Raw genomic sequence first — 23,600 nt, 5'->3', positions numbered from 1 at the left:
GAGGAATCCCAAGGCATTCCCAGGCCAGCCGAGAGACATAGTCCCTCCAGGTTGTTCTGGGTCTTCCCCGAGGCCTCCTCCCAGTGGGACGTGCCTGGAACACCTCACCAGCTTCTGCAGCCGAGGATCAGACCGCCAGGGTCCCCTCCCTCGGCTGCCRCCCATAGCACAATGCACCCGACCCCTTTGGCCCCTCCGACAGGTGGTGAGCCCATCGGAAGGGGGACCYACGTCTCCTCTTCGGGCTGAGCCCGGCCGGGCTCCGTGGGTAAAAGCCCRGCCACCAGGYGCTCGCCATCGTGCCCCACCTCCAGGCCTGGCTCCAGGGTGGGGCCCCCGTGACCCGCGTCCGGGCGAGGGAAAACCAAGTTCAAAGTATGTGTCCATCATAGGGGGTCTTCGGGCTACGCTTTGTCTGGTTCCTCACCTAAATTGGCAATTGCTGCCATCTGTTGGACTTTTAGGGAACTGCTTAACTTTTATGTTATTTAATTAGTACGGTTGTTTGCTAGCAGTACAGCAGATGAACACACGTGTTTGTTATGAACGCCGCATTCCAGGTCGAATTCTTCGAAGCAATGCCTGTAAGTAGCAGCTTATACTTGAAAACGAGCTTTTATGTTAACATATGACTTTCCCTCAATGGAATATATTCTAGTCAGAGACAGTTTCACTAACGGTTTTTCGGTAAAAATCAATCGAATAACCGTGTAACCTTTTTTCTGTTACAAACTGACTCCGGACCCCACCAGAGAAGGGAAAAGTTATGTGGCCCCCACAGAAAAAGTTTGGGGACCCCTGGTTTAGCTTCAGTCTTAACTTTTACCCAGGTTCAGGCACGTGGCGAGGGTGGGGGCTGGGTGCTTGAGCACCTGCCCCTTTTGCTCCTTGCCCCCAAATTGCCCTTTTGGTCATTTTTTAAATTATTATTTTCTAAGCCCTCTTCTGACACATAATAACATGTACTAAAATTATTTGGTTTTTTATTGTTTCTTTTTTTGTAAGCCCTCTGGTCACCTTGCTACATTTGACCATTTTCCCGTGATGCATGACGCAGTTGCCTCTCGCGCATTGAGATAAGGCGGCTAACAAGAGCTCAACGTAGCGAACGTTCCAGATTACAGAACAGTTTTTGGTGAATTAAAAAAAAAAAAACATTTTTTGTGAATAAAGTGGAGTAGACTTGCTACTTGTCAGATGACGGAAAACGTTGAATATCTTGTTTCTGCTTCAGCTTGGAGTCGCGGTTTAAGCGGCAGGAGACAGCCAGGTGAGGAGAAATTGTTCTTATCTATCTATTCAGTATTTTTCTCATACAGACATTAGGCTGTTGTTGTTGTGCTATTAGCTAGCTGATAGCTAAGGACTTTGCTAGCAAACAAGATAACCAATAAGCGTCTTCCCTGTATCGTTAATAATAACGGTCATTCTTAAGTATTTCTTATGCAATAGAGGCACATCGCCCGTCCATAACCGATCATCTCCATAATGGATATACGTCTTCTAATTTCCTTTGCTGCATACTTTACATTGCATTTATTCTAGCGTTAGGTAAATGTATCTTGAAGGAGAATAGCACTTAAATAAAAGTCCAACAAGGATATTCATTTAGAATTAAAAATAACTCACCCTGAATTACCATGATAGATATAATGTATGTAATAAACGTGTGTCATTAATGAAGGGGAAAAAGTTTAGGGTCTGGTTCGCAGAGTATGAAGTTAATTCTTTCCCCAATTATTCAATAAAAAAATTAACCTCAGTTAAGTAAAATAAAATTGTAACCAAAACCTTTGGAATTGTAATGATTTCCTTTTAAAAAAACAAAATCTTTTGTTTAAAAAACTTTTTTTAAATTAAATGAAATAACCCATTTTTGTCTTGTGAACTTAAAGTTATTTGCCAAACAAACTTATTTGCACACATCAGAAATCTTTTGTTGTGATTTTAGGTCCTGCCCACGACGGCATGTGAGAATCACAAGCAAAACTTTGAGTCACAAACAAAAACTTATAATTTTTTCACTTCATGAGACAAAAATGTGGGATTTTAATTTTAAAACAAGTTTTTTTTTAAAGCAAAACTCAGTAGGCTTTTCTCATGGTGGCATGCATTAACAATTCAAAGGACCAAGGCCTCAATATGTGGGTTGTGCTCTGCCCCTGCGCCACCATAGCACCCCAATCATTAGCCTTCTTAAACTTGATAAACATTATCATCACTTAGAACACCCAGACAAAGCTATACATAAAAATAGCTTTTATTTTTCCAGGTAAACATTGCATTGTTGGTCAGTGAGGGGACGCTGTTTACAACATCCAACGTGGTTAAAGCTCAGGTGAGTCCAGAGTTAGGCCAGGTGAGCGCTAGCTGAAGGAGATGACTGTGCCGTTTGTGGGGGACAGGGTCTGATCAAGTGGCGGCCATGATGCCGAGTCAGACAGCAGAGCCTTCASACGTTTGTACTGCTTCTTGGATGGACGCCTCCCTCGCAGCAACCGGAGGCAGTTCAAAATACCCACATCTATCAGCAGCTGGAGAAGAAGAAGAAAAAAAACATTCATACGGATTAAAGCGTTGAGGTTTTTAGGAATTTCTTATCGTCCTGAGAGCCAAGTTTTTTTTTCCCCTCATGGATTTTGCCAAGCATGAACAATGGACGACGTGTTATAATCTTGTGCCAAGGCTGGTAAAAAGTCCAGAATAAAAAGTAAAATTTTCAAAGTCCTCAAGTAAACCTAGAGGCTTATATGTAAAACACGACCAGAACTTTCTTCAATTTTCCTATTTGGCTTCTTAAAAGCCTTTCTGGTTAGTTTCTGTTTTGCTTTTTCGTCAGTTTTGGATGAATATCGATTGTTTTAATAAGTCACCCGTATTTCCAAAGTTACTGACGGACTTCCCTGTAGTATGGTGTTCATGTAATGCTGAGAGTTTTTAAAAAAAATACTTCTCCAGACTGAAAACTTTGCACAATAAAATCTTTTTATAATAACTTTTGCCAAAAGATGCAAATATGCTGCCAAGAAAATCTAACTGGGACATCACAATGTTAGTTTTGTTTTACTAGACCAAAAAGTACATGGCAAGACTGAGTGTTTTTGCAGTGTAGAGTGTCGACTTACCTCTACCACAAAACACACCAAGAGGTTGAGAGCTGCCATGGCAACGAGCAGCATCTTAAAGTTCATGTCGTTGAAGTTGTACAGTTGGAATAATCTCCTCAAGACGGGACCCGGATACAACACCAGAGAGGTCACCACGGCAAAGTGGATCAGCAGCACGCAGAGGAAGATCACTGGAAGGACGAGTGATCACGCAAGAGCACGGTGAGAAAGAACAGCAAGGTTAAAGAAGTCTAAACTATTAATCTCCTCTGTATTATCATTCCTGACTCACCATTATGATAGAGAGGTTTCTTGTGAGGAAAGCTCTTGGTGACTATCACCGCCATGATGATGTACTGGTAAGCCGATAAGGCAAACACAGATGTGTTCTCCATGTTGGGCAGGTTTTCTGCTCCAAATACTGTTGAATTTAGAGGGATATACCTAAAAAAACAACACACTATTTAAAAAACAAACTTTAAGTGTGAATCAAATGTTGACTCCTTGGAAATGTGTAAATATTGTCCTCAATAAAAAAAATAAATAAATACACATTTTAATTGGTAACGATGGCTAACCATTCTTGTGTAGTGGTGATGAAGAACGCAGCCAGCTGGCCCAGAACGATGGTGCAGGTGTGAATGAAGAGGCTGCCGAACACGGGCAGGGCCAGCAGGCTGGCCGGGGGTCTGCACCAATGCAGCTCCTCACTGGGGCCTCCTCTCCCCATCACGATGGCCAGCAGGGTCACCAGGAACAAATCACAGAACAGGAACTGCAGGTCAGCCATGGTTGTCTTCACCTGCAGGCAAAAGGCAACACATTTGTTAAAAAAAAAAAAAAAAAAATCACTGAATTGTAACATAATGTCATTTGAAAATCTGAGACTAATCACATCTAGGATTGCCCAGGGCTTAAATCTTGAGCTATGTTTAATCTTATATTTACCCTGTTTTTTTATTTTATTTTTTTTATTTATATATAAGGCAGGAAATGCCCCGAGGCCAGGAATTGAACCCAGAATAACTGTGATGAGGACTACAACCTCTGCACATGCTGCATGAATTCTAACTACTGAGTCAAATGTTAAAAATATTTGATGAATGACGGAAAAATACGGTTGGAAAATACTGTATTTTTCCATCATCAAAATTTTTTTGTGCTTTTGTTTAATTGAATGTTTTACTATATGAGTCATGCTAAACAAACTATATTGAGTAAAATAAACATTTTAAAGTAAACAATGCTTTTGAAATGTGTAGAAATATGAAAATGACACATTTTCTGAAATCATGAAAGTTGCACAAATACACACAGAACAACCAACAGGAACAACATTAGAGAACATCTATATTTTGTTTATTAAACTGAAAGAAAGTAGTAGAGAAAATTTTGTTGCACCAAGAAAAATATGAGACCTGGATCAAAGTTTTCACTGAAATTACAAGAAGTAATGGATTTTATGCTGAAAAAGTGGGAGTTTCTTCGTTGTAACTCACTGTGTTCAGGATGAGGACGGAGCAGAACTGGATGAGGCTGTAAAGCGCCATGTACCTGAAGAGACTGAAGGACGTAACAAGAGAACATCTCCCCTCTCTGCAAAATAAACAACATAAAAACGATTAATCTTCTACTGTCGCCACAAACGAAGGGCTAGTTCCTTTTTAAAAAGCTCATCCTCTGTTTCTCATCTGACGCCTTCCTTTAGATCCGCTTTGATCCTCACCTGATCAGCAGCGGGACGCAGCTGATGTTTTCCGACTTCGAGGTGAAAGGCGATGCGACCGACGCCTCGGCCTCGGACAGGGAAACCCCGACATCGGCAGCTCTCAGGGCCCCGCAGTCGTTGGCCCCGTCCCCGCACATGCCTACTCGATAGCTGCCAGAAAATTCATTATGAAACATACATTATGATGCACCAGTACGTCTCCAAGTTTAAACCAGTTTAAGCCGAGCTTCAGCTGAGCGACACAAAAAACATATTGTCAGTCTCAACATAAATCTATACCAATCGATATATTGCAGCAGTGCAACAATTACACACAAAAAATGTTTCCATTTTAATCTTATTTTTCCCTTTTATTGCTCATATTTTATTGTACGTGTTCAAACGAAAAGCTGGACTTACTTCAGTTTCTGCAGCTCCTTCACCAGCTGGGTTTTCTGGTCGGGAGCCATTCGCGCAAATACGGTCGCTTTCATCAACACCTGCAGAAGCATGTGGTAATGTCATCCTTGGATTAATGAGTTCTGTTATCGCAAAAACTTTCTGCACACATTATAAAGTTTATATTACCTTTGGAAGATATTCAGGGAAGTGGTCGCAGAGGGCGGCGAAGGACTTCCCGTTTATAGCAAAATGATAGTCAACACCAGCCTGGTACAGACCCTGAAAGATTAATGGTGAAAGTTAAAACACTACAGATACAAGAAATGCAGTTTGCATAATTTCGTGTTAGTGTGTGAACTAACATTCATGCATAAGGTTCTGCCTCGAGGATTGATTAAAAATCAGAGCACTCCACATGAGATATGATGTCACCGAATTGCTGAATGTTAAAGACTTACCTGGTTAATGTCGTTTGTGGGGCTTCGGGCAGCAGCAGCAGTCCCACCATCCTCTACACTGAACCTCAAACTGGGCACCGATTCAGCAGAGTGGGGGGTTGCAATGACGAAAATCACCTTCTCATCAGATCCCACCATCCTGCAGCTCTTTGCCACATTCACTGCTGTTAGAATATTGTCCCCTGTGTGATAAAGAACAGAAACGCCAGGATAAAATAATAATCCAATTCTAAAATGTAGCGTTGTACCATTCATACCACTTCTTCAGATTTGCTTTTTCTTTTTTGGTGATACAACCATAAATAGTGACATATGATACAAGGATTTAATGGGAGACCGACACAAGGTATTGCAGAATTAGTCGAAGAGAAGGAGAACCAAACGTGAATCTGTTTTGATCAGTGAAGTGCACAGACGGGTGGAGCAGAGCAGAGAGAGGCGATAGAGAGGCGGTTGTGTTGCATGAAGCAGTAACATTGAAGCGGTCAGCCTTCAAAGTCATTTATATTAATCTCCTTGGCAACTACCAGGGCATGGAGACATGACTGCAACGTTCACAAGCCTCAATGGGTATCTGCAGTAGTATCGACACAAAGACAAAGCTAATCACAAAGTGCTTCGAGAGGCTAGTCATGACCCACATCAAGGACTCCATCGATGTCACTGTGGACCCCCATCAGTACGGCTACAGGAAGAACAGCTCCACTGTTGCCGAAGTCTCATCAGTGGTCCACACAGCCCTCACCCGCCTGGAGAGCAGGAACTTTTACATCCGTCTGCTCTTTCTGGATTTCTCCTCGGCTTTCACAAACACAGGTGCAGAAGCTCTCCTCTCTCGGACTGAGTCCCACTCTTGGGAACTGGATTCTGGACTTCTTGAACAACAGACCTCCGACTGTCAGGATCCACAACATCTCCTCCTCAGCGCTGGCTCGCCGCAGGGCTGCGTGCTGAGCCCCCTCCTCTTCACTCTGTTGACTTATGACTGCCACAAGACACCCCAGCTGTCATATAGGGAAGTTTGCAAATGACACAGCAGTAGAGGGACGCATCACTAACAGTGAATTACAGAGAGGAGGTGGAACACCTGGTGCAGAAAAAATAACCTCTGCATCAACATGAAAGAGACCAAATAGATGGCGGTGGACTTCAGAAGGGACAAGGATCTTCTTCAGCCCCTTTACATCAGAGGAGCAGCTGTGGTCTCCAGCTACTGGTATCTGGATGTGCACATGTCCAGTGACCTCAACTGGAGTACCAACACTTCCTGTCTGGTCAACAAGGCCCACCAGCATCTCTACTTCATCAGAAAGCTGTGGAGAGCTGGACTTGGGAACTCAGAACTGAGGAGCTTCTGTCACTGTGTGGTGGAGAACGTTCTCTGCACCACCGTGTGGCACAGCAGCTGCACTGCTGAGAGCACGACTTTGCAGAGGGTGGTCAAGGCTGCACAGAGGACTGTGGGGAGCAGTATTTCCTCCACCTCAGACATCTACCCAGCCCGACGCAGGAGGAGGGTGCTGCTCATCATGAAGGACTCCATCCATCCTGCAGACAGACTGTTCTAGCTGGTCCCCTCAGGCCAGAGCAAAACCACCAGGCTGAGGAACAGTTTCTTCCCTTCAGCTGTCAGACTCATGAACTCAAGCTGACAATAAAAAAAAAAATCCTTAAATCCTTCAATCTAGATGCGCAATGTTAGCAAAATCTGACAAGGTAGCACAAATCGTCAGAACAACGGCAGCACGTCTTTATGTACTCAACTGGTGACTAGTTGTGGCTGCAAGAACTGCTGACTATAAAAAAGCTCCTATATCTTGCTGAAAAGTTATTTATAGGTTAGTTTTTGGCTTATTTCAAGAGCACCAAGATATTTGCACTAGACTGACCAAAAATACTTGGTATGATTTTGTGTTTTTACAGTGCTATCATTGCTTTGTATTCGTCTCTCAGATAAACTCAAATACATTAACATTTTTGGTGGTACCAGCCCAAAATGTGGAAAATTTAAAGGGGTGTGAATACTTTTGTCTGGTAGTACTTAAGAACAATGAGACACATTCTCAGTTAAAAACAAGGAACTCTTAAGGACCAGGAAGGCTGTGAACACAATCTCACCAGTGATCATAACACTGCGAACGTGAGCGAGCGTCAGGGTGTTGATGACCTCTGCACTCTCTGGCTTCACCAGGTTCTTCATCATCAACAAGCCCAGGAACTGCATTTCTGTCTCCACTTCCTCCCTGCAGACCCACACAAAGCTGCCTTCATATATAGAGCAGCTTAACTGAATTTGAAAAACAGATTTTGTTCTTCTCACCGTTCAATGTTCAATAAGTCAGAGTTGACATCTACTGGTTTACAGGCGAGTGCCAGAACCCTGAGGCCTTCACTGGAGACGTTGTGCAGCGTGGCAGAGAACTGAGCTGGAACTGGAAAAGACGAAATCATCCCGTTTTCATCTTCAGTTCATTAGGAAAGCGGTGGAAGCTGATCGATGCGTGTCGACGGGAAGGCCGAACCTGTGTCAGGGCGACAGAGGCTAGCCACCATCTCTGGGGAGCCTTTGAGGAAAGCGAGAGCAAAGCGTCCCCCGTGGGTCACCGTCACCACACTCATCCTCTGCAAGGCCGAGGAGAAGGGAAACCTCTTGATGATGGCAACCGCCTCACTGGAGTACTGATGGCAGAACAGGAAACGAGAAAATAATGCATGGCTACTTAAAAATCCCCTTTAAAAAAATGATTACAATGTGTGATTAGATTTCATAATGAACCTTCTTGCTTTTATTTGCAGTTGGTGTTGACTTTGTTAACTCCTACAGTGAAGAGGAGGCTTAAAACAGTTTACATTAATCAAATGAATTACTGGATTACACCATGTAAACATTTTTCCAACCTCCGATGAAACCTTAAAAATAATTTCCATAGTAGTGTACAAAGCCAATAAAGAAAACTAGAACATGATGACTCATAATGGATGCCTAGTTCTTGTCTGAATGCATTGTGCCAAGTGTAAAGTTTGGTGGAGGGACAATTATGGTGTGGGAAAGGAGCTTTCACTGGACTGGAGCTTCTTCCAGTGAAAAAAAACTCTGGATGCTTCAGCATACCAAGACATTTTAGACAATTCCATTCTCCAAAATTTGTACAGAAAGCAAGGTCCATAAAGACATGGACGGAGAGCCTGGTGTGGACAGAGTCCTGACCTCAACCCAACAGAACACCTTTGGGATGAATTAGAGCAGAGACTGAGTGCCAGGTTTCTCATCCAACATCAGTTTGTGACCTCACAAATGTGCTTCTGGAAGAATAGTCATAAATCCTCATAAACATTCCTAGACCTTATGGACAGCCTTCCATAAGGTTCCAGCTGCAAATGTTGGATCAATGTCATACTGAACCCTATGGATTAGGAATGGGATGTCACTTAAACTCATATGTGAGTCAAACCAGTATTGGCAGTATAACCATATTTTTGGCAGTACAGTGTGGCTTCCTCCACATAGAACCACACTGAGCTCTCTGCTGAACTTGTTAAGAGATATTTCAGACCAAACTATAAAGCTTGTTGGTTGCTAGCAGCTTGTAGTAAATAAATGACAATTTATTGAAGTTACTTCCACATTTCCAGCAAAGACATTAACTTGAGAATCCTAGCCAGCTTGGAAGAAGTCATCATGGTGTCCTGATGCAGACGTCAGGGAGTCCTCTATCCCCGTTTTAAGGATAAAACTGATAGCTGAGAATAATTCATGATGTGCTTCAGTGCAGGCACATGAAATAACTTCTTAAGTCATGAAATAATTAGATCTAGTTTTCAAAAATGAAATCATTTAACTAAGACACATGTAATTAATTCTATATTTAATCAATTGTTACTGCAACTATTTAAAGTTTTTAAAAAATCAATGACATTTAAAACATTAAATTTGGCACTCTTCACTCTTCAAGAAGGGAAAGACAATATAATTGAAACAGACTAAGTCTTCAACAGAACATCTTAAAAAATAAAAAAGGAAATAAATATTGTCATTCCTCCCCACTCAGTTTTTCTATTAGATGTTTCTATAATTACGTGATCCATGTTGACATTATGCTTCCTGCTTTTAGCTTTTATTGATGCCGATCCTTGAGGCGATGAAACCAGATGATAATTACCATAGTTCCTGAACGCTACAGAGATCCTGCTGTTTACCTGACTGGGTGTGTTGTCAGAAATAAACATTATCTAGTTTATTTTAGAGTTGCAGCAGAAGCTGGTTCAATAAATTTCACACGTGGCTTGTTCTGAGAGCACACAGTGATGTGACTCTGAGCCACATGTGTGTGGTTTGTATAAATTATTAACATGTAGCTACAGTTGAATGAGAAAGTCTTTCTTGCAACCAGTGAAAACTGGTTGCATGTTTTAAGAATAAAATAGGTCATTTTGACAACCTTACGGAGACACTTACTGTTCCCTGAGCTTGAGGCCTTTGAGTCGGAGGTCTCATAACAGCCAAAACTTTGTGACCTCCAAATACAGAGTGAGCATCATCTTTGTCTCCCTCTGGCTCCAGGAGAGTCTGAGGAGCAAGGAAAACAAAAAATACTGGCTTTCACACTGATGCTATTATTATTATTATTATTATTATTATTATTATTATTATTATTATTATTAAATTTAGGCTTTTAATCAAACATTAGATTGCACTTTATTGCAAAACTGTGTAGTTTGTATATCAAGGACTTTGAATGACTTGATACAGAAATCAAGCACTTCAGCTTCTATGCACCACAAATCTGTAACAAACTTCCAGAAAACTGCAATGCTGCTGAAACACTGAGTTTCTTAAAATCAAGGCTAAAACCCCCACCTGTTTAGAGATAACTTTGATTTTAGGTAAATGAAGCATTGATCAACATATCTGATAAGTATTTTCTTGATGATGGCATTCCACAAAATATAATGTGTATTGCTTGTTTCATAATTAGTTAGTGTACTATGGTTTTAGGATGTAAAGCATTCCAAACCTTGAAAACGCCTCATTGAAATTCAAGCATTACAAATGATTTCAACCCTGAATAAAGACCATAAGGTGTACAGGATCATACCCAGCCAGTAGACTCCACCATTTTGAGCTCCAAGGGGTCTCCAAGGGGCTCACCCTGCAGCAGAGTGACCGTGTGACAGCAGGCCAGTGCAGCCCTCATGTCCCCTGGTGGCAGTAGTGTGGGGTCAGGGACCAGTTCTGAGAAGCCAGCAGGTCCACTTTCCAACACTGCCCACACATCCAGACCCTCCTCTGTCAGCGTTCCAGTCTGTGGAAAACAGATTTACTCCGGGTAAGACATCGGCATCAGTTTACTCCCCATAAACGATCAGGTTTTGGCTTCCAACCTCACCTTATCAAAGCAGAACACAGACACCTTGCCGGAGATGTTGATTCGTGGTGGGCTGATGCAGAAGATGCCCCGCTTCTTGAGCCTGCTCTGGGCGTAAATGGTTCCCGTGGTGATGGCGGCAGGCAGGGCGGGCGGCACAGCGATGGTCACAACGTCCAGGCTTCTGATAATTAACTGTAGCCAGGTCACCTGGACACACACCCAGCAGTGTTAGCCCTCCACACATTTGCTGCCAGGCCAGAAAACACATTGAGAACTTACATTGGTTCTGAAGAGGATCACAAATATGTAAATGGCACCGAAGAAAGCTGAAGAAAATGTAGGAAAAGATTAGAAAAATGGAATCAGAGTTGGTGAGTTAGTGAAGTCCCGGCTATGGCTTACCAATCACAGCGAGAATGAGCAGAAACTTCATGGCATCTTGGTAGAAGCGGAAGTTGATAGGCTGAGGGTATAAAATAGAGCTGACCAAGTTACCCTTGGCTGTGAAAAACCCTGCAGCAGAAACACAAAGAGCAGAACTGGTCTGATTTGGAAAAGTTCAGTTAAAAGATTTTAATCCTATTATATCAGAGCAGCATTGCTTGGAGCAGTCACCAATCAGATAGCTCAGTAGACTAGGTTCCAATATATTTGTTATATTTTCAGCTGCTGTGGTTCGCTTTCACACTGCACTGTCAAAAGAACCAAACCCTTTGAACAACCAGTTGTTTTTTGCCTGTGGGGAACAGGAAAAGTAAAAGATTAGCCTTCCCATAGTCTGTCGTTTCCACTGAAGGAAATTACAGAAAACCTCTGAAGAAGACATTGAGCACAACTTTGTTCTCTGCAAAATGTAAACACAAATGGAGTGGCACCATATTTTAGGATTACAGGATTTCTCTTTTGTCTTTGACCAAAGACCACAAGCCATTTCTCCTGCTAGCGGTAGACTCAAACGTTTGTGTTGGTTGCATTTTTACCCATTAGTCCACTTCCTGTTTCTGGAGCAGTCTCTGGTCCACCTGCATCCACATATGCATTTGAACCACACCAGAGTTCACTTCAACCAAAGTGAAACCTAGATTTTTTTTTTAGGTGGATCAGAGTTTGCTTCTTTGGCTCACATCAGAGTTTGACTGTGCATTCACACTTCCCCAAAAAGTAAAGTTTTTAAGCAAACAAACTAGAGTTTGATTAAAGCAGACCTAAGAGTGTGAATGCACCCCTAGTTTAAATCCAGATAAATTAGCTCTGGAGGGGAAGCTTTCCCAAAGACAATCATTGATGGCACACTTCCACTTGCCTCCATTTCTGCTATAAATATGCAATAACCTCCTTATAAATAATGCAACAATGGTTTAAAAACCTTATGACCTTTGAATAAACCAATATGATGATTCTGAGATAAGAGTTGTTTTAAGCCAGTGGAAGTCTGGTTTGTTCTTGGTCTTTTTTACGCTAGCTATTAGCTTCAGGCTCAGGAGCCAACTGCTCTGGATCCATGAGAAACAAAAGTTGTCAAGAAATCAAGCTGGAACCTTGTGAGGTTCTTAATAGAACCGCACTTCAAAATTTCTGAACTATCCCTTTAATTTTGTATCTACAGGCCCCCTACCAACCGGTGCTTGTGACCACAGCAACTGCGCCGCTTCCTCCTGGCCGTCCCCCTTTAGCCTGAATGATGTGGGTGCCGCAGAAAATAGTGTGTCTGCGCTCAGTCTCTGAGCTGTAGGACCTGTCTGCAGCTGGGAGGGGGGTTTTCAGCACTGGAACACTTTCCCCTGAAAACAACAATGTTGATTTAAGCACAGGAAAAAACTAAGAAGAAAGAGGTAACCTAGCAACCCGTAGAAACACGTATACCAAGAAGACTTGGAGAAAGTAACTCAATAAGGTTCCCTTACATGCTGCAGTCATTGACTATGAGACACCTTTCTTAAAAACAATAAATGTAGTAGGTTTTCGTGACTCTGGTTACCTGTGAGCATGCTCTCATTGACCAGACACTCCCCAGCCAGCAGGGCGGCATCGCAGGGCAGCACCAAGCCTTCCCGAGGGACGATCAGACAGTCACCAGGGACCAGCTCCTCAGAGCTCACACATTCTTCCTCTGAGAGAACAGAAAACCACAATGTTGATGTTATTGATTAAACCATGTGAGGAAACAAGCAAGTAAGGGACAATTGTGGCCCTTTTAAGCTATTATTATAAGGTTTTATTGTGTGGAAACAACGTTGCTCATCAGGAAACCTAGAAATGCAGTGACAGTAATAAAAAAAGGTTGATCTTGACCCTCCAGTGAAATTTGTGAAGCCAGTTTTGCTTAAATTTGCAGACCTGCAAATAGCCACTAAAATGCTAACTATGCATAATTCCTAGGGATTAACGCTCCTTTCATTGGCCTCCATGTGCTTCTTTTATTGTCTCTTGTTCTTTGTGAGAATTTTTTATTTGAGACACAAACATGAATCCATAAAACCTTTTACAAAGCCGTTGATTCATAAAAAGATATATTTCAGTTTATGAGTCGCATTATAAGAAGGCCCAGCATTGCTATATTTCACACAAAAAAAAAATCATGCATCCATTTTCTTAGTGAATGAAGTAAATCATATGGGAAAACACAAGACTTACCTCCTGAGTCTCTGCGTATTGTGACATTTGTAATGAACCGAGCTATGTTGCGAAGAGTAATACTTTGCTGCGGAGCAAGAAAAGAAAAATGTAAATTGTATTTAGAAATCAGATTAAAACATCAAATTGAATGAATGTTTCCCACTGAAGGCTCACCTTTCGAATTTCATACAGTGAGATACTGATGGAGATGACTGAAATAATAAATATGCATATAGCATAGTAATAATAACCATCAATGATCCACAGGGTGATGCTGAACACCTGAAATATGTAAAAAGGGTTGAGGACCTGCAGGAGCAAAAACAAGAGAAAGGAAATTAGATTTTGAAATACTAACTAAAAACAACACTGGATTTATATTTTAAATTGTTACTTATTTTATTTTTTCCAAAATTAAGTTAATCTGAAAAACAATTTAAGTAAACAACTTAAGTGCAGAGAAAACCACTTTTAGTGTTTTATCTTCACATGGACTGGATTTACATGCAGATTCAACATAGTTTGTTCCTCTGTTCTATCATCCTTATAGTTTAAAGTCATTTTAAACTATGGTCATAACCACACTGCTGGTCATAATATACAATTTTATTCAATACTATTGTGCAATTGTTGCCAGACCATTGTATTCGTACTTAATATTATACTATAATAAGTTAATACTGGCCAATGATACATTTTTACTGATGGACCGACTAACTATAAAGCAATACAACGTTTAATCCCAACAAGAGGAAGTGAGAACACCACCTGCTGTAGCTTTGCTTTGAGACATTGGTGTCTATTTTTGTTAAATACCAGACCCTATTTACTGAAAGTAGCATTGTCAGGGCCGGTTCAAAGCTCCCTGGGGCCCTGAGCGAAATTTGGTTTTGGGAACCTCTCTTTCTGCTAATAATGTGGATTGTTGCAATCAACAGATGCTTAGATCATTTGCACACCTGCAACAAACGTATTGCATCTTTGACAGTGCTGTTTACATTATATCCTACGTATATGCATATATTATATAGGATACATTTATCRGCCAGCCAATTTCCTTAAATTTAGGCAATTGATGATTGGCCGATACTTGCATGTGAAGCCGATCTTGTCCCCCAATCTTATCTACCTCAGCAAAGGTTTAAAGATCAGCCTCTGTCCTCTTCTGCTCTGCAGTGAGAGGTTTGACTGACAGACCAGCCCACCAGTTCATCTCTGCACGTTTGTACTTAAACGTAGAAACAGCAAGAAAGTTGCTGTCAGCGACTTTCTTGCTGTATTTAGCAATATTTCAGACAAAAAAAAAATTGGTGAATCAAAATTGGCAGATCAGGCTTTTTAAGGATTGGTAATCTGCGATCAGTAAGAAAAAAGTCATGAAATATTTTAAGAAAAAACCTGAATAGCCACAACAAAATCTAAGACCTTTGATTAAATATTTGAAGCCAACATTATTTTTTGTTTAACCRGATTTAAGACATTTTAAGGCCTTACTTTTGGATTCATGGATTTAAGACTTAAATTACTAAAGTTGCTGGCTCTAAATACATTACTAAAGTTTGTTGWATTTGCTCATGTGTGTAAAATTGATTGTGATTTCATTCTCCCAACTCACTTCGTCAAACAGTAGCCTCATGTAAGACTTGACAGGCACATCAATAAGGTTGGCCCCAAACATGCTTCTCCTGAAAGAAAACACACAATTCAATCAATCAAATCAATCAGAAATCCCCTCCGAGTTTAAAATATTTCTAAGTGAGCATCTCCTTTCTACCTCCAGCTCTGCTCTTGAGGACTCAAGCCATTTTGGARGCCATACAAGCCTTTGCAAGTCCAGTCCTCATTGAGGACACTGAAGACAGGAGACAAAATGTTTCACAGAGGAGGAAACATCCTATTCAAAATATTCTTCCTGAAGTACAAATGCACGTGTTTAGGTTTGATCTCTTGTCTGGTTTACTTAAATAAAGTAAAACTATMAAACATGCTGTTGAGATGCAGTGAGAATATATAGCACATGTGTGTATATAGCACAGTTTTCATTTTCAATACCTAACAGGACARAAAGCTCCCTTCCTGTCCAACCAGAYGTAACGAAGCCCTTCATACAAGTAGTAGCGCAGCAGYGTTTTCTGAAACGCAGCAAGAGCCACTGTAAGWCCTGGGGATAATTTTCATTCCATAAAAACTAAAACAGAATAACAACAACAAAGATTACCTCCTCTCTGTGAAGCTGAACCGTATCTCTCCAATCCTCCTCGAGGTGCCCCAGCTGATCCAAACTGGAGGGAACAACCGAATCAGCAGAGTTCTGCATGTTTCCTCACTGTCCCGTCAGCAGAAAGTTGAAAGATGGAGAAKCTCGCAGCTGCTTACCTGCCCGCCTCCATCTCCTCCGTGAGCACCTCCACAACATGCTGCTGGCCAAAACTGTCCTGATGGAAAATATTGCATAAATAAATCAGAGATTTTTTAAAAGTGAAACCCTTGCTGAGCAAATCTRGCAGGCATAACTTCTTAATTTAGTATGAAAACGATCAAATTAACCTACAGCACTGGGGMAACTYGAATAGGTGTGACGTCAGAGTACAAATTGTGCAAAAGTATTCATACTTCTTGATATTTCTCGGGTTTCTCATTGTTACAACCACAAACTCCAGTGAATCTTATTGATAWTGTATGTGACATTTGCTTGTGTGTGCGCATAAMTGTCAAAATAAGGAGAAAAAGAGAAAAAAAGACAGGTGGGGCAAAAGGTTGAAAAGGACAAAGGAGATAAGAATAGAGGAGAGTGAGGAGGATAAAGAGAATACAAGAAAACACAAGGGGATGCTTTCCAACCACAATACAAGTCTGTGGTTGTAATATAGAAAAAWTTCAACCAGAATGATTMCATTTGAAACTCTAAACAGCAGCTAYAATATTAAATTGCACACATTGCATTCATTTCATTACTCTTAGCAGCAGAACATCTGCCAGAGCCAGAGGGCAGGATCGGCAGCGTGCGAGGACGGCGAGCCGCGGCCGCCAGTGAAACACAATCAGAAGGAGACCCAAGGTCAGCAGGGCCACCAGACGACACAACCACACCCGCCAGCGCACCCACTTATACCCCTGAACGTCCTGAGGGAAGAGAGTCAGAGAATCTATCAACAAGCACATGATCAAGTTCGTTCAGGCACTAATGACTAAAATTCCTGTTAAAATGATCAGAAACAACATCACATGACAAGACAGAGAGACTTATTTTACAAAGGCCAAAATGAGCAGCACATAATCAAATCCAGWCTTGTTACAATSTCAACTAACAATGACGATGCACTTTTAGCTATTCTTTATAAGTTACAAGATCAAAAACTAAGTAAAAATCAGAACAACCTGGCAGTTCAGCTGGTTACAATAAAATTAAGTGCAACAGAAAATATTTTAAAAATCTAATSTGTCAAGGTCAGTTTAGCAGAAATGAAGAAGTGGATGTTACCATGTGTGAGTCAGGGCTGAGAAGGGAGTCTGGTGGACAGGATGAAGGGAGTCYGCCCTGCGGATCCACAGCACTASCTGTGGGACAGGACAAGACAAAACGTCAATCATAGCATGTACAAGTCAGCAGCATAACAAAACAGGGTTGAGTATTTTATTACTGGTTAATCTATCAATTATTCAGACGATTAACTGATTATTTGGATAAAGAAAATGGCACATTCTGCAGATTTGACATGAAACATTAGAAATACTTTAAAAGACGCAAACAAATAATTAATYGCTTTTTTAAATAAGAAAACAAATATTTTATTGCATAAAATGCCATATCAGAATTGCTTTACTGTACACTTGATTATTTATAGCAAACGATGCATCTGCAGCTCAAAAAATACTTTGAAGATCAACATGTGAAGCTCAGCATTTTCTGCTGGACTTAATTAACCAATCAATAATTTTATAGCAAAAGGTACTTGATAGGATTTTTTGTATAACTTTTCTAACTTTTATTTATTTATTGTCTTTGCTTCTATAGATCTGATTTCTTTTCCATTTTTGTCCCGTTTTCTTTGTCCTATAGAAGTGAATATGAGAGATGAGGTGTCTTATACCAAATAACAATAATCCTGTTTACAGCTGTCATCTTTGTCCTCTGGACTCTTCACACAAAGTCAAGAAGAAATCCCMTAATTAGCTAATACAGCACACGGCCTCAGAGGTTTGCTACAGAACAGAAATGAGCGTACACTTTGAAACAGGTTTAGGTAACAAAATAATGTCCTAACCTTTATTATTAGTTACAAACTGTGTGTAGCAAGAAGATAGGTWTTTTTTTTTACTGAGAAACCTAGTACTGTTGTGGCTATTTATGATGAATTCTTGTAAATCATAAACTCTATCAATCTAGTTTTTTATCTTTAAAGTTAGTGTATTACAACTTTAGAGAATACTTATACTAGTTTTGGAAGCTCAACCTGTAATGAATTACTGTATTTGGAAATGTTGTGAGTACTTTGGTAACTTTTGGACCCTCCCATTACATTAAGAGATCAAGTACAGATCAAGGGGCGTGGTTGAGAGATTTCTTTGTTTGTCAAATATCCGGTGATGACAAGGAAACATTTTTTATAAAAWWTTTTTTGACCCTTTTGAACTCGTAAGATTGGGTTAAGTTCATTTATGTTTACAACTAAGTTCTAAGAAATGATCAGTTATTATTTTGTCTACATTTTTTTAAGATGTGGGAAACACAGTAAACATACAGCAGACCAGATAGGACCAAAATGAACTTTGTAGTCTTCATGCAAAGAATAAGAAAACTAACACTGAACATCTGTCAGCTTGTGAACCAGCACAAGGAAATGACATGGTTACTTTTTATGACTTGTGTTTGACTGACTTAGTCAGTGTTGTAATTTGTTGTCCCATTAGAATATATCTGAATGTGTAGTCAGCTTTCAAAAGAAACAGTTCAAAGCAATAATTGTCAAAAAAATATGAAGAGCAGCCATCGACGGATCCCCGGCTAAAATGATCGTTGTGGCTCCAAGCAGCCTCAGTATGTCCCGGCAGATGGTGAACCAGTTTTTTCACTGTCAACGTCAAACTCAAGTCAGAGTTCAAGCGACTCAGAGCATACTGACTGTCTGAGACTGAGAAAGCTGGGAAAAATGATCTGAACCCTGAATCTTACTGGAAAAGCACAAAGGCAGCACAAAGCACTAATACTGAAATGTTATATTGCTTACTAAAAGGCATCTGATTGTTCTCCGTTTACGCCAGCTGGCATTTTTATGGGATCAGTTCCTTATTTTCTGCAACATCCTGAGGGCTAAAAGTTTTAACTTTTCCAACTGGTGTCACATTCTGACGGCAAGATCTGGTTAAATTGTACAATAGAGACATAGCTGCACATAGAAGTGCCACCCTTTTTACAAATAATGTCTCCAAGCCAATAAAATGTATATAAACAAACTCCACAATTTCTATATTCAGATAAAAAACTTGAAAGATAGTTGTGTATCTTTTAGGTTAACAGATCAACAGTTTCTGAAACCTTCACACTATCCCATCTGGCACCAATGCTACGGTCAAACTCACCTAAATCCTTTCCCTTTGCCTTTTTGATCCTCGGTTTAAACTTCAGCAAATTTATCACCGAGTTGCTGCCATGCGATTGGCTGATTCACTACTTGCGTTAAAAAGTAGGTTCGCAATAAAGTGGCCAGTGAGTGTGTGACTGATACACAATAAAAATAAGTCCCCTTTACATTATTATTATTAATTTAAGTCAGAAATGCTAAATTGGGCATTTAAGATGTTTAATCCTTTATTTAAATGAGGTGATATAAAAACGCAGATTTAAACAGACCTTAAACAGAGAGCGGGGTCTCCGTGAACTTTTCCGGAGTCAGTAAACGCATCGCAGACAAATTCCTACTTTCGGAATACAAACAAGCTCTAAAACTCAAAAAGAGAGATGACGCTGCTTAAAGTACACAGCTTCCTTAAAAACGCTTACTGACGCAATGCTAAATTAGGCAGAAATAAGCACGAGACGCCATAAATTGAAATTAACAAATATGTTTGTTTGACCGGATACTTACTTCCGTCTCAAAGTTCTAATAAAAAATACCGAAACAACCCCCTTTAGGAAGGGAAAGAAAKAACTTACCGTCCAAACGAGACTAAAGCAGACCCTTCCTCTTCTGAAAGCTACATTTTTCAAGAGGCTGAAGCTGAAAAGCCCACAGTTCAGCTGCGCCGCAGTTCCTAACTTTGGAAACACTTGTTCAACCGGCTTGGAAGCAAATATCTGACGCCTGCCTTTTCCCGGATAAAAGAACCAAAGGAAAACACGGTGGACGGCATGGCCGTACAAAGTAACGAGACTTAAAAAGAACATGCATTCAACGTCATTTTTTCACTTTTTGTCATAATGTCAACATAAACTGCACGTCACTAGAAAGTGTTGAGGCAGTACATTAATATACAGTTATAGATGACGAACTCAAACAAGTGAAAAATAATAAGCTTTAATAGCTAAGGTCCTCATTATCTTTAATTRTAATTCTATTCTATCAAAAACATCGTAGTCTAATGTCATGGCATCCAAAAGTCAACACCTATAAATTTAATATATTGAATACCGAGTTATTATTAAGGAAATACTGTCGTTATAATAAGAGTTGGTGTAAAGGTRTAAATGACACACTATACCTCAAAAGTGCCTGGATCTTGTTCCTGATCTCCTCTTATGTTCGGCACCGGAAAACACAGTCAAAAAAGGCCAAAAATTGTTCTGAGTTACCTATTTTATGCAGATACCTGAAATTATCTCAAAGTTTGTCARGGCTGAGTTYTTGAGCAAAACAAGAAAAGGAAAAATTATCACATGTTCTCCCAGCCTCAACAAAAAAATTTGCAATCCAGATTTACAGAGTTATCATTCATGCATAGTATTTGWAGACTGACATAATGAAAATCACAGATAAATCAGAGATCCACCCACATCTGAAGGGAGAGACATTCTAAATATAACTTATTTGGCTTATTCTGTTCAGTGAGGTGAGGGCGAACACAGACTTTCAGTTTCCTTTTTAAACAAGATCATCATTACCACAGACTGAACTTTCAGCAGTTTAAAAAAAAGGGAACTATACCTTACCAAATGATGAGACAGACACAAGACAGTCATCTGAGCTGAGAAAGCAAAAAAAAAAAACAAAAAAAAAACTCAGTCCCAGAACAGCTCAACTCAACAGCCACAGCAGTTTGGGTTAGTCTTAACTAGGCTGATTTTAAATTCTGATTTCTCCCTTTACACATTGGCRGTGAGCACAGAAACAAAGACTTTTGATACRAGGAAAAAAMAGGTTCTAATTTTTAAAACCWTGAAACTAAGCAAGGTTGTAGTAAAAGAAACTGCTAGATGAGTTGGTGCAATTTGRTAATTGTTTGGTCTTTAATACGTCCTACTTATTTTTTAAATGATAAAAAAATATTTTTTAAGAATTGTAAAGTAATTGTAAAGTATTTTTTTGTACAATATAAAAAAATACTTCAAATCATATAAGTGGTTAAAGAGTATTTAGGGGTTGCCTATAATATGCCTCTGTGAGATGTATAAGCCAAGACTGTAAGGCAGACATGAAACTACAATATGTAGCTTTTATTAAAAAAATGTTTTTACATATTTGTTAAAACTGTCTCTATGTTGTGATTATATGACAGATGGTCTGTGAAAATATTGATCTCCTCCACCTCCTTTTTGAGCAACTGAGGCACAGCTACTGACCAAAAACAACCAATCAGAGCCAGGAAGAGGGTCTTGGCGATGTTAATCAACCTCATGTACTCCCTGCTAAATGTGCTAATGACAGAGAAACAACTTAACATTAAAGGAAAACCGTTTATCCGCCATCATTGGTGGTCATGCTAACTAGCCTGAGCATTCACAACAATGCTCACGTTACCAGGCTAGGCACAGCACAGAGCAAGGGGCAGAGTAGCATGGCCACACAGAGGTGACTGACCGCTTTAACTGCCCCCTGGCTCTGATTAATTGGTTCTAGTTAGTGCTGGAAGAAGGAAGTGGAGACAGATTGTCAAACATAGTGACAGTTTCAACAAATATGCAAAAAAAAGTTGTTGTTTTTTATAAAAGTTACATACTGAAACTTTAAATAAGTCATATGCAAAGATTCAGCAAGTCCAAAAGACCGGTAGTAGAAACTAAGCCAATAAAAGTCCCCCTTTGATCTCTGCACAGAGTCCATTTTTAAAGGGCTCTGAGCACTACATGTGCAGGCATCCTTCAACATGTACATCTTACAAAATTACTGCATGCTTATTTTCCGCATCAGATCCTGATATCATCTCCTCATGCACTTAAATTCATACATKCATTGTTTGTCCAGACTCGGTGTCGTCGACCTTTTCTTAGAATGATGTCAAAGCTCACCAAAGTTCTCTGTGTGGTCAGACTCTACACTGTCAACACAGATACAAAATGACTCCCCAGTTGGTACAAACTGAAAACATCCCAAAGCAGAAGGAAACTTTTGTACCCAAAAAGATCAATCTCAAAATCACCAAAACCGCAAATGGAGCAAAAAAATGGGTTTAGCTTGATGCAGCAGTAAGAAGAGGATGAAGCATATTTTAGGTTATTTTCTGTTTCTAATCTGACCACTAGATGTCACTATTTGTTACACACTGAACCTTTAAGCCACTATGTGCAACTTTGGCCAAGTGAATAAAATTCCTGTAAGCAGTGATGCTGTAACTGTTTACAGTCACATATATACATGTCTTACATCTCTTTAATTGTTCTTCACACCATCTGTCTATTGATGACCCCAGCAAAACGGTCTTGTTTACTTTATATTGTTAGTTCTACAAATAAATTACAACAGATGGATTTGTTTTGAATAAGTTTACAGCTCGTGTTGCACATGAAGTCCCTAAAGAAAACCAGAGATACATTATTATTTGGTTGTTGGTGGAATAGGGATCTTGAAGGTGTTTAGCATGAAATATACTTTAATAACATTTTAATATGGAGGTCCATATGAATGATATGTCAGTGCTGAATTACACAATATTTACCCAATATAACCATATTTTCTGTTTGTAGTGGTAGTCAGAAAATGTAGTTAAATCCAGAGACACTCAAGGATATTAAAAATTAAGAGGTCGTGTTATTTTCCTTACTAATGTTCTTATAAGCAATTTATGATTAAAGTATCAGCAAAGTCTGTAGATCATTTTAGCTTTATTACTGCAGAATGTGAACAAGAAAAGTAGATAACTGTTTTACTTTGCTGAACGAAAACTGTTTTTTGTTGTTGTTTACTTGCTTTTTGTTTGTTTGTTTTCCTCCTTAAATCAGACAAAGCTAACAGCAGATAAGTTGACAGTCGTTGTAAACACACTTGAGTAGCAGCCCTGGCTGACTCTGTCTGAGGCTAGCGGCTAGCAGTCACATTTTATCAGTTACTCTGTGGAAGAAACAGCTAAACATCAGACAGAAACATTTACCCTGCTGGTACATCCCGTGGTCACGGTCAGAACCTCTACATGCTTCCTGAAAACCACAAACTGTCCTCTAACGGGAAAGGCTGCTCTGTTTCAAAACGTGTATCTGAAGACGCAGTCACATTCTCCTACGGCAAGCCGAATCATCCAAAAGACACAMACACGCGTAACCAATCAAAGAGCAAATAAGACGGTGGTCATTTTTAACATACCTGTCAAATCTCCCGTTTTGGCCGGGAATCCACCGYATTCTGTCCCGGGGAGCACGGCCCACCCCTCTGACGGTGGTCACCCCCTGCCCTTACGGTAATCTTCCTCCACCATCCTCCGATCTTACGGCGCACCTGCAYTCCAAGCCCTTCTCCCCCCACCACCTCATACTTGAGAGGTATGCATTTTAATCMAATTACAGCTCATTTGG

At 40.2% G+C, this 23,600-nt stretch overlaps 1 protein-coding gene across 1 annotated transcript; it reads right to left on the bottom strand.

Annotated features, from left to right (window-relative positions):
- Positions 1-2,242: 2,242 nt before the first annotated feature.
- On the bottom strand, positions 2,243-23,592 carry atp13a2 (ATPase cation transporting 13A2; the record flags this gene model as incomplete). Its single annotated transcript, XM_008413132.2, is given in 31 exon segments — positions 2,243-2,534; positions 3,126-3,298; positions 3,400-3,551; positions 3,686-3,909; positions 4,607-4,703; positions 4,834-4,986; positions 5,236-5,315; positions 5,404-5,496; positions 5,676-5,857; positions 7,794-7,918; positions 7,996-8,107; positions 8,198-8,354; positions 10,132-10,242; positions 10,772-10,978; positions 11,063-11,251; positions 11,324-11,370; positions 11,447-11,557; positions 12,664-12,825; positions 13,023-13,154; positions 13,679-13,745; positions 13,835-13,969; positions 15,276-15,345; positions 15,435-15,512; positions 15,713-15,792; positions 15,879-15,942; positions 16,037-16,095; positions 16,616-16,783; positions 17,142-17,218; positions 20,808-20,842; positions 23,392-23,427; positions 23,429-23,592. Coding segments are annotated over 31 exon segments (3,708 nt in total), but the record flags the coding sequence as incomplete, so codon positions are not given.
- Positions 23,593-23,600: the final 8 nt, after the last annotated feature.

The sequence above is a fragment of the Poecilia reticulata genome, linkage group LG7, assembly GCF_000633615.1.
Source record: "Poecilia reticulata strain Guanapo linkage group LG7, Guppy_female_1.0+MT, whole genome shotgun sequence".
In the NCBI taxonomy this organism is placed as follows: domain Eukaryota; kingdom Metazoa; phylum Chordata; class Actinopteri; order Cyprinodontiformes; family Poeciliidae; genus Poecilia; species Poecilia reticulata.
Note: the sequence above shows the minus strand (reverse complement) of the source record. Positions and strands in the feature narration are given on the sequence as shown.